This window comes from Paramormyrops kingsleyae, chromosome 11 (assembly GCF_048594095.1).
Source record: "Paramormyrops kingsleyae isolate MSU_618 chromosome 11, PKINGS_0.4, whole genome shotgun sequence".
NCBI lineage: Eukaryota > Metazoa > Chordata > Actinopteri > Osteoglossiformes > Mormyridae > Paramormyrops > Paramormyrops kingsleyae.
In genome coordinates, this window is record NC_132807.1 from 23,208,519 (window position 1) to 23,224,887 (window position 16,369).

The following is a 16,369-nucleotide window of genomic DNA, read 5'->3' on the forward strand; positions in this document are numbered from 1 at the left end:
ATAATCAAGTCAATCACATGGTTGTGGAGTCATATCCTATGGATAACAGAATAACCATGTCAGTCACATGATGGTTGTGCTGTCATTCCCATGGTTGACAGAATAATCATGTCAGTCACATGATGGTTGTGGGGTCATATCCCATAGTTGACAGAATAATTATGTCAGTCACATGATGGTTGTGGGGTCATATCCCATGGTTGACAGAATAACCATATCACCATTGGGCCCTTGAGGAAGGCCCTCAAACCCTAATATTGCTGGAGAAACTGGTTGCTGACTGACCTGAAACTGTATGACACTTGGCACATAATAGCATAAATCTGGTTTTGCACTTTTTTCCAGTTGTGTATCTAAATTAATTTTTCAAATATCTTGCATTATTATTATAATGACAATGTAATGAATACGCAACAGGTAGAAATGCCAGACACAGTGATCTAGTCATTTTAATGACTAATTCACAAATACATTGCTTAATCAAAGTAAAAGTCATGGATGTTTTTGTGGAGCTGTATTCGCGTTTCTAGCCCATTTTAATCAGTGTTTCCCCAATGTTTCTAAATTGTGAGGATATTTATCCCACCTAAAAACTTACTTAAGAAGGTTTTTATTGTTATTATTAAGGCCTACTCAACAGGCCTAGTTTGTTAGGTTCCCTTGCGGAACATGCGCTTCCCGTGCGGAGCTGGGAGCGCCGTGAGGTCACGCTGGCGGATGTGATCCCTCCTTCCCAGGCTGGCCGTGGGGCTTTTCGGGATGACGCCACCGTCGCTCCGCCCCGGCACAAACTCGCTCCTCGCGTTCATTTCATTCCTCATCTCATTCCGGACATTCTTCGCATCACTGTCCGCGCGGCGCCGACTCCACGTACATTTCACACGGCCGGCCCCAGAAAGGCGACAAATAAACTTTGCATAGTTTACCAAAATTAAAAAGCTCTGTCTATTCAGTAAAGGAAAACAAAAAGGGCGAATAAAAAACAGTCACAATAACAAAGGTATTTGAGGTAAGTTTGCATTTAGTTGAGGGTATGTAAAATGGTCGCAGGTGACCAGGCACTTTTGCGTTTCATTACGTTACGCCTTTCCTGGTCAAACTATACACAAATTTAGTCGGAAATATATATTATGAAACGTTCCTGGTGGTAGAGGGTGGTTTTGAAGCGGCTTAGGCGCATTGTTTTCTCGACGCTGTTGCAACAGGGTGCTTTCACTTTGTCCGCTGACTCGCAGCGTCCTGCTCGTCTGACATGAGCACGAAAATCTTTGACATTTTTCACATTTTTCTGCAAAGAAGTCCGATCTCGCGCTCGCCGTAGCTGCAGCTATTTTCCCGGCGTGACCAGAGACAGAGTCCGAAAGCAGCCGTCGGATGAGATCGCACGTCTGTGATCAGTTTTAGGGAAAAACTGGAATTTTTTCTTTTGGGGGGGATAATGACGGCTCGAAATGTTTCTGTTATTTTCCCCACAGTGGTTTTAGCTGGGAGTCGCAGATCGGAGTGGATCCTTTTCGGAAGTCAGCAGAAACATTGTTTTCCAAGAAGACTTGTTGCACCTTCGAGATCCAGCGCTTCTCCAGCCTTACCCATCGGTTTAATTAAGTAAGTGTACATATATATTTTATTATTTTTCCCTCACACGCTCTCGTGCTGTATGTTGAATTCTTGGCATTCCGCAAATTGTCTTTGTGTAAAATCACGTCGCATTTTTGAGCCTTGCTGTCTAATTTTCCGATGAGTTTTATGATTAACACAAAAGAGATATTCTTTATTTTATTTTAACAACCCTCGCCATTTAGCTTTTTTTCCCCCGAAACCAAGGTTTTTTTTTTAAGTAATTCGACAAATTTCAATTACGGTATTCAACACCCTTAAATGCGAAGGGATGAAGAAGCGAAGTAATATTGTAGGGAATCGCATGTCGCAAAATGGTCGTGTCACGTAAAGAGCATAAACGGTGTGACTTCACAGTTAATTACTCGGGAGTTTATTTTTTAACGGGGGAAAGTCCGTATTTGGTAAGATCATCTTGTAAATTATTTATTAGGGCTGCTAGGATGTTTTTTTTCTTTTAAAAAAGTACCCTAACTGCCTATGATTCTGTCAATAATTATCTAAAGTGTAACGACTTGGTTCTTGCTCCAGTCCGGGCACTTCTCTTACAGTTTTTGCGGTCGCTGTTAGTTTTCCCCCCCGATATTTTACATAGACCAGTTCTCCAATCTGCATGATTTCTTAATTAGTTTTGAATAGGATCTTGAATTTCTTTTGCGTATTCATAGTAAAGCTTGTGCATCCGTGGAGCTGTATTCTGGCTCCTTTTAAAATCACTGTTTCCCAATCTTTCAAAATTGAACGTCGTCCTTTTCATCTTTCTGTGGCTGTGCACATTTCCATTTCATTTTCTGCGCCTGATTACAGTCCGATGGTGGCGAAGTGCAGTTTTTAGGAGCGGTTGCTGGTACAGGCGGAGAGCCGTGCTGTTTGTTTCTCCAGGAATATTAACACGTACCGGTCGTGTTATTTATTTGAGATTATTTCTAAGCTGCTTTGTTTGAAACCCATATTAGTGGTTTGAAAATTAGCGACGGGGAAATAGACTATCACCAGGCCTACGCTGTCCTTGGGAGAAGCCAGAGCAACAAATTTAACCAAAGGAAAATTATTTTCATATTAAAACAACGAGCGGTAGTTTTATATGGAGCGGAAACTCGGTTTGGTATGCTATGAAGTTCTTCTAACTTTTAAAATAATAGTTTAGGCCTTCAGTGTGCAGCCATTTTACGTAATACTTTTTCTATTGTCAAATCCAAGAAGGAGATTTATATTTTTGTTTAGAAACATTTCTTTTTGTGTGTGTGCATCCATCAGAAATGCGATGCCCTAAGTTTGCCTGAGTTTGCGGTATGCCTTATAAATAACTTCTGCTGCTCTGAAGTGGAATTTATCTCAAGTTGCACATTTGTGCGATTTGGGAAAGACCTGCTGGATTCCAACTAGGGCCTTAACTCTTTTAAAGAAAGGAACAGTAGAGACAGTATGCTGCTTGTTGATTCCCCTAACTGGGCCATTATCTTTTACTACAGTAAACATATTGACTTCTAAGAGACTTAACCCCTGACATGTCATGATGATGAGAGGTAAATCTGTTTGCCGGGGGGGAGAAAATGCCAGGGGCAGCAATAGTTGCTTTGTTTGGGCTTATGCAACCACTGGACCTGTTGGACTGCAGCCTGCATTGCATTTTCAACTGCAAGAATAGGACATTGTCTTCCTCGAACCCGCAGCCCGACTCCCCCTTCAAAACTCCTGAGACAGGGGAGTTATTAAAAGATGAAAAGATGAAAACAAAGGCCATAATGATTGACAGAGCCACTGGCCATCCTGTAGTCATGACATTAAATCATGTTTTATTATTCGTATTTTTGAATAAGTTTCTGCCCCAGTGCATAGTTTGGGATTTCTTTCTGTGCATCTTTTGGGATGCTGCATATTTTTGCAGTCATTTGTAACCCGACCTGTTTAAACATCCTTGCAAATGTATTGTGGTCTCAGATTTACATGTGAATTCTGGAAATGTAATAGGAAAATGAAATGGGCTCCTTCCAGTGTATTTTCATGCTAGCAGTTAGCTGCTTATGTATCTGTTTGCTTGTTTAGTTTGGAAAAAGTCAGTTGATCCAGTCATCCAAAGTATTTAAGCTTTACTTGGTGCAATGGAACACAAAGTAAAGAAAGTCCAAGTCTTCAATAAGGAAATTACATTTGAAAATTATTTTGAACAGCATTAAAATGATTGAAACCAAAAGGTTGTTTTTTTTTATTTATTGCACATATTTCATACAGCTGAATTAGTATTTTTGTCTGAAATTCCAATGGAGCAAATAAAATTGTGATTTATTCAATAATACTCATAATATTCAGAACCAGGAGCTGCTTTAGTTTTTTGCAGCCCAAATTGTAGATATGTATTAAAAAATCTTTTAGGTTGCATAAAATTAGACTCCAAGCAATGCTCATGCTAGATTTAGGCTTCCTCCTCAATTATTGTGTGTGTGTGTTTTGAACAGTTAAATTTTGTGGAGTGTTCACACAAAAGAGCAGAGATCGCTTTCACACTCATGGGACCAGTGTAAGAAAATCCTCCTTTCACTGGGCAAAATATTTATGTGAGGGCAAAAGGGTTCCCGATAAAAAGCCCAATACAGGTTATTGCCACATGTCTGAGCAGATCTTAGGGGTCTTTGTGACCTCTTCCTCAGATCACTAATGAGTAAACTAATGGTGGCTAAAACCAGAGCTTTTTATCTCCTGTTTTGCTATGCGCAGAATTGACTTTTTCTGAATTAGGTTTTCTAGTTTGCTTCCACAGAACTCTTAAGCCATTCTAAGTACATTAAAGTAATTTTTAAGCAACTAATTAGTTTTTGCAGCAAAAGTTTCTGAGAGTGTTAAAGTTTCTAGCTGTAGCTATAATTTATTATCAGCACAGTATTACAATGTTGTGTTTATTCCCATGCCCTGGCTCGTGGTTTATCAGTGGCTGATGCATTGATTTTCTTTACTGGAGTTAATGGTAAAGGTGAATGCATCTTGTGATATCCACAGTTCATTTGTAATAGTAGTGGATATTGTACACTACATCACACACAATCGATGCAATTTAATATGTTAGTTTTAAACTAACACTGTTTTATTTTTAGAACTTGTCTTTGTTGACTTATTGTTTGCACTATTTAGTCAAAGGAAGTGAAGTTTTTTTTTTTTTTTTTGTTGTTTTTGAGAAAGTTGGCTAAGAGAATGCAGTAACCTTAGTTATGAAATGAGAAAAAAAAAAAAAGATATTTTGCTTGGATGCCCAGTGGATTGGGTTACTTCTGGGAATGGAGAATTGTGGGGTAATGGGGGAGGAGAGGGAAACTTGTTCTCTTTGCTCTTGTTGAGGCTGCGACCGTGCAGTGTCCTGAGTCTCAGAAGGAAGCGTTCCCTTTTCAGGCTGACATCTGGCATAGTCCTTTCTCTGCACCTGTAGGGAAAAAAAATGCAAATATGAGCATTTGCTCTAGCGACTCGCTGTCCTGAAAATTCGGGCTAACGACCGTTTGTCTAGCTGTGCCTGTCTGGGCCGGGCTTTTGTTATGCCTGCAACAGGCGGTGAAGGCGGTGTCACCATATGGTTTGTGTATGCTTCAGATAAGCTATCTGTTAATTTAGCTTATCAATAGCATTTTAATATGCTTCATATTTGAGTCGCCAACTGCTTCAGCGTCTTCGTGGGGGGAGATAGAAGCCTTTTTTGTTTCTATGCAGGAATCTCCGGCTGCTGCTGGATTCCGTTCGTTCTTATTTCGCTTGTAGTGGAGTGACGTTGGAATTTTTCCTGCCCCCCGGCTGTGATGCTCAACAGCTTGTGAGATACATTTTGGGGGGAAATTTGGGAAAATATGCAGCAGATAATCGATTAGTCTCCATGCCTCTTGTTAAAAGTTCATGTGTTTCAGTCAAACATGGGGGGATTTTTCTGTGCCAGTGAATTTAACAGGCAAAGGCTGACGTACGATTGACGAAAAGACCCGTAGTCTCTTCTTCCCCTGCTGCATTGAAAATGAATAAATGCAGGAAGTTTAAAGTCCTAAAGTACACCATTAAAATCATAGTATCTTCATTTAGAATTATTCTCAGACACTGATAATGTTGAAGCCCTTTGTGTGCTTTATCTTTTCATTTTATGTTTGGAATATTTCAAGGCAAATCTTCTGATTTCAATTTGTCCCTGACGTCAGTGTGAAATATTTAAGTAAATGAAAAACAGGATCTTTTATATAAAACGTTCTTTGTTTTATTTGTATATTATTTTGCATTTCATTTGTTTTTGTTTATATAAATGAAGTGTCAGTGTTAAAAACAACATTATTGATTTTGAAATGATTATAATAGGCAGTCTGTTTCTATTTGAAAGGACAGGTTGAGTGGTTAGTAATCCTACCTTGTCCCCATTAGCTGCAAAGTATTGGCATGTCCAGACAGATGTTTCCACAGACTGTCCACAATAATAGTGGAACATGGAATGCTAACACATCATCAGTTGATTTTGAGCATAGTGTCAATCTTCTATATGATCTATTGATACACCATTGGCGGTAGTATTTTATTGGTGTTTTGGTACCTCTGCTGTCCATAATAGCTGCACATTTAACGTACCCTGACATGTCATAAGACTGCTGTTCTCCTTAATATATGCTGTAGCTGCTGGTTCTCACCTGAAGTTTCTTACTTGCATGCTTTGGTTCTACTTTCTGGTGCTTCTGATTTATCAATAGGTGTCAGAAGGTATCAATTCAGCGGTACTGATTTGTCTGAATCAAGTCGGGAACCAAGCATTCTACATTGCTTTTCATTATTTATTGTCGGGCATATTGCTCAAAGGCCGATGTTTAAATACTCACTACATCCTAACCAGACAATGGGGCTGGTTATTTCCTGACCCTACAGCCACCTCTTTGTATGCAAGCGCTTGGGACCCTCCTTGTGCTGTCATCCGCCGTGAGGAATTTAATACAACCTCCCCTCATTAACTTTTGGTACTTAAATGGCAGTAAGAAGTCGACATGTCATCATTTCATTGACTACAATGTGGACCTTTTGCTTTAAAGATATAAGCCAGCAGTCTAGGGAACTAACTGTGAGGGAGGTGTGGAGAAAAAGCTCAGCAGGTCCTTGTGATAATGCTGCTGTATTGTTGGTCTGGAATGTCATACTCATTTTAAAATAAAATGTAATTTACGCTACACGACTGAAACACAATTATAATAACAGCGCAATACGCACTGTCGTCACGCAGGATCTACCAAATAAAGCAAAATGAAAAGCAAAAGGAAATCTTCCCTAATCAGTGTAAAATGTAATTTGAAGGAGGGTGGCATAGAGCAGGTTTCCAGATAACCCAGATTTCAGTCTCCATCGATCCGTGGCGTCCTCCCGCCAGGAGGACCGCAGATGTGGGATGGGTTTATAATTTCCACGCGCCCTCAGACGGGCATAGCTCAGCTAGGCCCGGCTGGAGGCGAACAAGCCGCACGCTGGCACCTTCGGCGCCATCCGACGCCCTCTGCCTGTGTCGCCCTCTGTGCAGTCATGGTAGGCCGTGCGCTTGAATATCCCACGGGGGATGCATCCAGCTCAAACGAGCAATAGCTGCCTTTTTATTTTACGCAGAGCATTTTTTGTTTTTCCGTTATTAATGAAAATCTTATCCGTGGCTGGGATTTAGCCATTATCTCGGACGGGGGAGGGGTGGAAAAGGCCCCCCAAAAGTTATGGAAAGTATGGGATATTTGCCAAGTTCTTCAGGGCTTTTGTGCATTAAACATAGCTGTGATTACGATAAGGGAGCAAAATAACGTTATTAAGGTGACTGCAAGTATTGGAGGGGCATTTTGTTTCGAGGGGGTCATTTTTGCCTAGCTCTTGATTTTAAGTGTTTTGTAAGAAATAAAAACAGCTGTTGAAAGCAGGGTAAAAATTGATAAAAGGCACAATTACCTGTGCATCAATAATATTTCTCCTCTCTGGTTTACGAGGACCTTAAGAATCTCACATGGGAATTTAAGTTGAATTCCTGTATCTGATGGAGGCAAGACAAATACTGGATTTTAGTCAACAGAAAGCTGGGGACAGGGGAAAGTGATTTATAATGTAATTTTGCGAGGGGCCTTGTTATAGTAGCATAATGGGCTGAATTCTAGTGGAGTAAAGGTACAGTTTTACTTTTAAAGGGGTAGCCATCTGTGTGCTCTCAGAGCCTTTGGAAAAAAAATCTATTATTTGACCCCCATGTGCACAGAGGTAAACTTTGTGCCACAAAGGGAATTTTTGAGCACGGTCTGCCGCACTGCAGTTAGAGGGAAGCTTCAGACGGGCAAACGGAGAGTGCCACCAAAACGGAGAGGCTGGCTGGGGGCCACTGACGTCACCGAGGCGAATCTGCCTCCAGAGCGGCGCCACGGGGTGGCTGCCAGGCTGCGAGTGCACTTTGGCCTTGCCCGCCTTGCCCGCCTTGCCTGCCCGCCTTCCTTTGTGAGGGCCGCTTTCGTTTCAAAGGAAGCGTAATCGCGGGCGAGACGGCCCAGGTGCGTGTTTGTGTCACGTTCCCTGCTGTTGGGTTCCTTTCATACCATGCAAGTTTTGTTTTTATATGATTGTATGCTAGACCGTGAATCGGCATTGGGTACGCAGTTATGGTAAAATGGAAGGGGTGTGGGTGGGTAACTGATTAATTTACAAGAAAATGCCAATAGATAATAGTGTATTTTTGTTTATAGCTTATCATTTAGCATCTGGCGATTCTCTTTGTCAGCTCATTGAAAGCGATGGATGGTCCTTTTACAGTCATTATCAGCTGACTGAATCCTTAAAGTGGCTATTGGCCCATGGTCTATATAAAAGGCCTTTACCTTCTTGTTAAAGGAGACATGGCTGTAAGCCAGCTTGCTGGAGTGTTAAGCTGCTTATGCAGAGGACTGTCGCAAATAGTTAACAGTCTTCTGATGGCGACGTTTTACTCTTGTTTTGAGTCTTTTTGTGAACCAGCTCATGTTTCTACAGTCAGTAATTACACTTTTAATACTGTAAAAAAAACCATAGAGCTACTTTGTTTTGCGAAAAATTAATCCAGCTGAGCAAATATATATTTTTTAAGTATCTCTCCATGATGATTCATAAGCCTTAAGAAAGATATTTTGCTGTGATGTTTTCAATGCGACTCTCCTACAGTAACACAAATACACTGCTTCAGCACTTCTGTGTAATGTCTTCATAATCTAAACCATATGTCAGCCTCGATCTATTTCCCAGGGAGAAATAATATAGATACAAATGGTTTCGTAATGACCTCTTATGAGAAAAGCAATGATTTGGGCATCGGAATATTGTTGTAACTTTTTTCTTTCTCATTTTTGCGCAATTTATTTTGTGTGTGTTTTTCCCCCCTCAACAGTTGTTTAGACTGAGCAAGCAATCCCATGACGAGAGACACATGAAAAGCAATATCTAATCCGTGAATCATTAGATGACTCAGTTCCTGAAACCACTATAAACCCCAGTTCTTGGCCACAGCCTAGAGCAGGAAGTCCAGGCTTCAATGACTTCCTTTCCTAGTGCTGCATGGCAACAGTAGCGGTTAGCATTACCACGGCTTTTTCCCTGCTCGCAATAGGAAGATGTATGTCTCTGAGACAAAAGCACTCAGTCACTTCATTTGCTGGAATGGTTTATAATTTGCGGCCTGCATTCAGACGCTGCCTCTTCTGGCTCTCGGGCACCGTATCCCGTCTGTCTTCTCAGCAGTAAACGCCAGCGCTGCCACTGAAGGCTGCCGCATTGTTAGCATGGCCGCCGGAGCCGGGCACGCTTCTCCGATGCAGTGTAACATCGCTGTTTTGGAGCTGCTCAGGGCTGCAGTTGCTTAAGCCTCGTACATTAGTATGCTGATTTTGTGGCCAGCTACTGCACTAGACCTCCAAGCTTCTTTATTTTATTTCTTTATTTTCTTTAGCACTTTTGAACTTTTGCCACAGCAGAACCCTGCAAAAATGTTCTAGTTACAGGACTCTTTGTGTAAATATAAATATTTATAAATGAATCAACTTTGAGGGGCATGTAGATATGTAGCATGATGATTTTATATAAATTCTTCAAATCCGCCTTAGTTTGTAACCCAACTTGCTCAGGTGCTATGATTTACAAGCGCGGTTTGAATTTTTAGTGTCTGTTGGACCTTCAAAGAGCGCGGTCAGTAGAAAATGGGTCTTTAGCCTTTGTTTTGTGGCTTTGAAGGTTATCTTGAGTAAAGCGGCATTTCACGCCTGTTTTTAGGAACTTCTATAGGCAAATGCAAAATTAGATGAAGAGTTACACGCAGTTGAAGTACATGGAATAATCAAAGATTGCTAGTGACTGTACACGTGGTGACCAAAGAATGCTAGTGACTGTACACGTGGTGACCAAAGAATGCGCATTAAATAGCAAAGGATGTGGATGTGTAATGTCATAGGATGGCTTTGGGATGTGATAGGAAGTCAAACTCGTTTTCTTCGCTGGTATTTATGTCCTGTGACTGGGTTGTTTGTTCTGTCAGGCACAGGACCCACTGTACCCATTAAATAATGTCTCCTGCTGAGGAACAACAGGGCACCGGGGAGGCACCGGGGGGGTGGTTTGCGCCACGCACGTCAAGACCTCAATTTTGTCATCCCATAATCTCAAGTTTCTCCCATTTCTTGGAAGGGAGATATTTTGACAGGCTGACACTTTGAAGATTCTGCATTATTGTGGGGTCTCTGGGTCAGATACTGCCTGCATGGGAGTCTCTCAGTGGACCAGCTGTCTGGGGCGTAATGGAGATGCTGATGGTGTGTTGCCGCTGATGCGTACACTGGACACCTGCGAGAAATGGCTCCCCCCCGTCCTGTCACTCCCACCTCTGCCGCCATGTTGGCAGGGGCTCCGCATACAGAGTGTCCCAAAATCCCAAAAGCCAGACCTTAGTCCATAAAGGTCCACAGCAAGGAATGTTAGACCCAATGCATTATCAGTAGGTGTAACATTGGTGCAGTGTGTAGCTCTGTGGATTAAGACTGTATGCTCCTGATTTGGAAGGTCGTAGGTTCAAATCCCATGGTCAGCAGCATCGTTTCACCATTGGGATCCTGGGGCAAGGCCCTTAACTCCCAAATGCTTCAGGAACAGGCCGTCCCGCTTTCTCAGTTGCACGTCACTTTGGATAAAGGCGTCTGCTAAATGTAACATCCATGTGTGTGTGTGTGTGTGTGTGTATATATATAAACTGCTACTCCATTCTCCTTTGGTCTTAAGACTCATATCTGTAGATAAGCACGTCATGTGACATGAAGGGAGCTAAACATATTCTTATTGGATGTCCCATAGAATGACATCATCATTTTACAAAACAGTGTCTAGGCAGAGGTGAAGATGCTGTGAACAGGAGAAGCAAACAGAATAGTTTTCACTAACACAGAAATGACTGTAGGAGCATTAGCACCCTGGTGAGAGCAGCTGATGGTTGCTTGTGAAAAACAATTTATTGACCATTATGAGAGACTTAAAAGCACCTAATGGAGTTAAATTTACATGGTCCTCTTGCTTAACATTCATACTTAATTTTTTGTGACCCTGTCAGTATGTGACTAAGGTAAGTTTTTAAGTCTGAGATACAATGCTCAAGGTTTTTTTTGTCTATATGGGCATTTATTTTCAAATGTAATTATACAGCCAGAAATAATATTAACCTTAGATAAGTCTGTCTCTTTACAGACTGTGTGTGTATGTATAATGGTTTTATGTCTGTGCGTATTCAAGGTTAAGGTCCTGTCAGCTGTGTTTTAAAATGCATTTAATTCTCAGTTTTTTGGAAGTGCGCATTGATACTGTAATTCACAGAAACATCAGAAATCCAGCTGGAATCGAGCTTAAACGCTGCAAACGGCAGACATTATCTTAATGCGTCAGGCAGGTGGCGAAGGCTGCTTTGACAGCCCCTGTAAATCAATCCCCTTCACCGGTGAACAGAAATTGATTCCGGAGAGTTCCGCTGGGCTGGTGTAAGAGAGCAAGGCTGCTGGACACAGGTTTGAGTTCAGTATTATTAGCCACATTCGCTGCACCCATCGCTGCTGCTTTAAAGAGGCATGAAATAAACATGATAGGACTTTGCCAATAAAGGGGGGGGGGGGGTGTTTGTGGTCCACTTTGCAGCATCGTTGTGCAATGTGATATTTATATTGAGGAACTAATTTGGCCTATTTGTTAATATCTGTGCCCGTGTGTGTGCATGCAGGAGAATTACAGTTTTACATTATAAGTCACGAAAATGCATGCTGGGCTTCAGTTTGATGAAATCTGTAATAAATACATAGTCATTATTGTGCAGATGAATACCAGCCTTATAGGCATGTACAAATGGGCTGTCCACTGTGTTCTTATTTCACCCAGATGCAAGTGTTCAGGAAATGCTAAATATGAATAAATATGGTATAGTAATTAATTTTTAAAAGTAAAAATTCTTTTATAATTTCTTTTTCAAGGTCCATTCCATCCTGGGAAAAAAAAAAAAACAAAAAAAAAAATGACTAGATGAAACTCTGTGTACAGATGGGTGCCATTCAAAACTAGGACTGTTTTTGAAAACTGATGTTTTTAATGAGGCGAGCACCGAAAGGAATTTCAGTAATGTTCCACAGTGGTAAATATGCATAATTGCATAATTGTTTCTATGCAATTAGACATTGAAATATTTTCAGCATTTTTTAAATAATTAACCGAGAGCGATGGTCCACTTTTAAAGAATACCTTGAACACTGTGTTTTGTGATTATATAGCAATTATAGTACTCAGCATTCTAGGCCTGAATTACTTCGGGTCATTATTGCGAAAGACATTCACAAAGTCATTATCGCACGTTCTGAGATGAACTGCATAAAAAGACATGGAAAATTACATTTCAGTCCGCTCGGCTGCTGTTTTGCTACTGTGGGCTTGTAAGCCGGGTGAAATTGGTTCTCTTAATTTAAGGATCTAGATTCCAGCCCAGCACAAATGAGAACGGTTTATGTAATGTGTTGGTAAGTGTCATGTCCTTTTATACCTCTCACAGCTACAGGCCACTCTTATCCAGGAATTCACTTGTTGCCTGCCTCCCTCCCCAGCCCCCCCCCCCCTTTTTTTTTTACTCACTAATAAGAACATTTCCATAGTACCAACTGAGGAGAACAGCAGAATGCAATTATCTGTTAAGACCACTGGAACCGCCACACAGGTGACATTCTTACTGCTCACAGGCACTGATAATTAGGGGTCTTATGAGTCTGATAGGCTGACCTGCAGTTCTGCTGCTCCCGTGATTAAAGGGGACGATTCGGATGCTAGGAGACCGGCCTCACATGCCAGGAAGGTGCAGTGAAATTAGTGGCAACAGCTTTCCGGAACATTCAAAATGGTATTGAATCATAGCAGAATAACACTAAATCAGCAGGTGTTTAAGTGTAGGAATTGGCTAAGAGTTTGCACCTCTTAACATGTTGTTGACGCACCTATTCCTGCTTCAGTAAGTAAATATTAATGAGCACACTCATTAAATAGCTCATTCTTGCCTCTTAATAACTGTCTCTCGTAACGATGCCTCTTAATATTAATTTAGAGGGTCAGATCTTGATTATGTAGAAAATTTGAGTGCTGGAGCAAAACAGCAAAAGAAGTATTTTCCTTACATTTTGTGTGTGCCTAATTAAACCTGATACGTCAAACAGGTTTGAGGAACGGTCGTTTTATATCGGTCAAGTTAAGTCGCTCATAGCTTGGGGGACTAACCAAGCTGAATTGCAATCATTAGGTCTCTGACATCATGCCATTCTGGGGTAAAAAACACCAACTTCTTTAGTAATTGGGGACCAGTCCACCTCTGGTGTATGGATAACAATTTTGTCAGGTGCAGTCAGGTTGAAAATTGAAGTTGTGCTCATCTCTCTACGGGTATCCAGTGCCAACTTTCGATGGTTGAGTGACAAATGTTGGCTGCTAAGAGACCACAAATTTCAAATGCAGCAGAACCAGAAAGTGCATCAAGCCAATTGCCAGCGTCTGCATACTAGCTGTCAGCCAGCACAGCATTTGTCTTTATAGCTGTGCATCCCATGTTATTAAAATTGCAGAAATGTGAAAACGTGGCTTTGCCTGCAATATTTGCTGCCGGTTTCTAACAGTGGGAGGTAATCGTGCCTTATATGAGCTTGGGAAGAGGAATAATACGAATTAACAAATAAATAGGCTTCTTCCACTGCAGGCCGTTTGATAGGGTGATAATGATTCCCAGTATGGCAGAGTCCACTCCAAGCGAATAAAAGGAGCCCAACCCACATAGCGGAGTGCTCCACTGTCACCGTGGTACAAGATGTGCACACACTCTCTCAGATGAATGCCATTGAAATGTAAAGCATCACGCAGAGAAAGGCTTGAAAGGACGCATTTTTAGGTCATTGTTAATTGAATTCTCTGCCCTGTGATAGACTACAGTCATGTAAGTATTTAATGCTGTTAATATAAATGTACTGAAAAGCAGGGAAATAGCATTTCTGTAATCAGTTACGGGCCCTTTTTTGGGGCAGACAAAGGCTGCCGTTCGTCTCGTGCCTTCCTTGAAATGATAAAAAAAAAAACCTTTGTGTCGCATGTTCATTGAAATGATAAAGCCTCCATGTTGCAATATGTTTGTGGTGCCGCTGCTTCCTGTGTCCCCAAGTAGTGAATGAATAAAGGAGAAAAAAGAGCAGCGACCCCCTTGCCTCCATCATACCTCCATTATGGAACAACAGGTTTACATGAGAACGACAAAAAACGCAGCGTCTGTCCGCCCTTCCAGTCGTTTGTTTTAGGCCTCATTTTTTTCTGTCGGATTTCTCAGAACTGCATTTCCCACAGAAACTTTGTTGCCGTTAAAAGTATGTTAGAAGGCGCTGGAAGGTGGCGCCCAGGCGAGGGGTGCAGTCTGTTGTTTATCACCCCATGTGCTTTTGATGTCAAATTGCATAATGCCGCCATTATGAGATATCCAAAGTGAGGTGGGTTATTGAAGGGGAAAAATGGAAATTCCAGATGAATATTTTGACCTTGTCCACATTTCAGTCAGTCCAGTATAGTTGTATTTCTTAAATAGTCTCCACTGCTGTCATATCACACTGCACGTCCTTGTAACCATGAAGCGACTGCACACTGATGTAAACAGAAAATGTCTATAGGGAGCCATTGCCAGTTTTCTTAATAAAAGGTCTCATTCTTCATAATAGAAAAAGAAATGCAGAGCACTAACCTGACCAAGGATAGATTTTGGCATGGACACAATATTTTTGTTGCCTCATACATTTATACATGGATCCCACACACAGCTAATATCTCTCCACTGGTGGCCGATGTGCCACTTATTTTGAAGGCACTGCACCGTGTGTGTGAGACTGGTGCAGTGTGAATGAACGGTATAAAAAGAAACTGTATAAATGGACTTTACTGAGCTCCTTCCGTCAAACGGGTATATCTGGGGGGGGGGGTTAACCTTAAGTGATATTTATCGTTTTAGCTTGTAGACTCCTTCCACAGTGACATTTTTACAGAAAAATCCTTAATTCAGGTGTGTGTGTGTGTGTATATATGTATATCAGAAAGAAGCGTAAGTCATCTTTCCGGTTTGTCACTTTCGCTTAAATGTTGCGCTGGCTCCCACACCTAGACAGTCTGCACGTTTATCCGCTTGGGGTTTTCGGACTTTTCCCTGCTGTATAGGGATGTCATGTCTCTGGTGGACAACTTCTTGTTTTTCCACTTGTAATCAATGATTACAAGCAATGTATTATGACTAATGGATGGCAAAGCGATTGTCTGTTATGGAAAAAAAATATATATATATATTCTTGGAAATAATTTCCAAACCCATTTACTTCAGCAGATATAGACAAATTGGTTGGAATTGCTGCTCTGATGCTCGTTCTTACTGACAGTCTCTGAAATTGTAATTTTCATAATGGATTTCAAATAGTAACAGGCCTTTCTTGTCCAAAATGAGGTCTGCCTTCCCGTTCTTTTCACGAAAAAGAAAAAAAAATGGTGGAATATTTGTGCCCATCGACGGGGCGCTCCCGTTTTCCCGGGGAAGCTTTGGCGTCGGAGAGCGTGACCTGCTGCCACAATGCCACCCATTTGGGGCAGCCCAGAACACCGAACTGTCACCGTTGCAGGTGTGAACCAAAAAAAAAAATCTTCCATGTTACAGCAAAATGTGGGGCTCTGCCTCTGTGACGTGTAAAATGCACGTCGGAGGAATATGGTGTAACTTTTACTGTAATTAGCTGTTACCACTTTGAGTGTGTTTCCCCTTACTCCCTCGCCTAAACCAGACCTGGTGCAGCAGTGCATAAATCATTAGTGAATTAAAGATATATGGTAAATTAAAGTTATCACATTGGTGTGTGTGGCCCTGCAGGTTAGGATGCTGTGTCTGTCATCAGAAGGTCGCTGGTTCAAACCCCACAGTCAGAGTAATTTCACCATCGGGCCCTTGAGCAAAGCCCAAGACTGACCCTGCTTTCTCAAAACGCATGTTGCTTTAGTGTCTGCTAAATGCATTTTAAAAAGAAACCAAAATTCATTAAATTCTGTTCTCTTCTGCGAAGATCTGATGAGAAAGCAATCCAGTCTTCTCGTCCTTGTTTGCGGATTTTGTCTCTGATCATACAAGCTGGAGATGTTTATCCGTAACTTTTTCAAAGTAATGGCACCCTATTACAGTTTACTTTGTTGAAAAATG

At 41.4% G+C, this 16,369-nt stretch overlaps 1 protein-coding gene across 7 annotated transcripts in view; it reads left to right on the forward strand.

Moving 5' to 3' along the window:
* The first annotated feature begins 785 nt into the window (after window positions 1-785).
* Window positions 786-16,369, forward strand: part of tead1b (TEA domain family member 1b) — a 52,948-nt gene continuing 37,364 nt past the window's right edge. For 6 of the 7 annotated variants that reach the window (XM_072718269.1, XM_023790724.2, XM_072718270.1 and 3 more), the window contains exon 1: window positions 1,917-2,021. In XM_072718269.1, the coding sequence (XP_072574370.1) occupies window positions 1,932-2,021 (90 nt within the window). In that variant the 5' untranslated portion in view covers window positions 1,917-1,931. Of the gene's footprint in view, window positions 1,010-1,475; window positions 1,606-1,916; window positions 2,022-16,369 lie in introns of those variants that run through there. The other variant, XM_023790717.2, reaches the window with a different exon arrangement.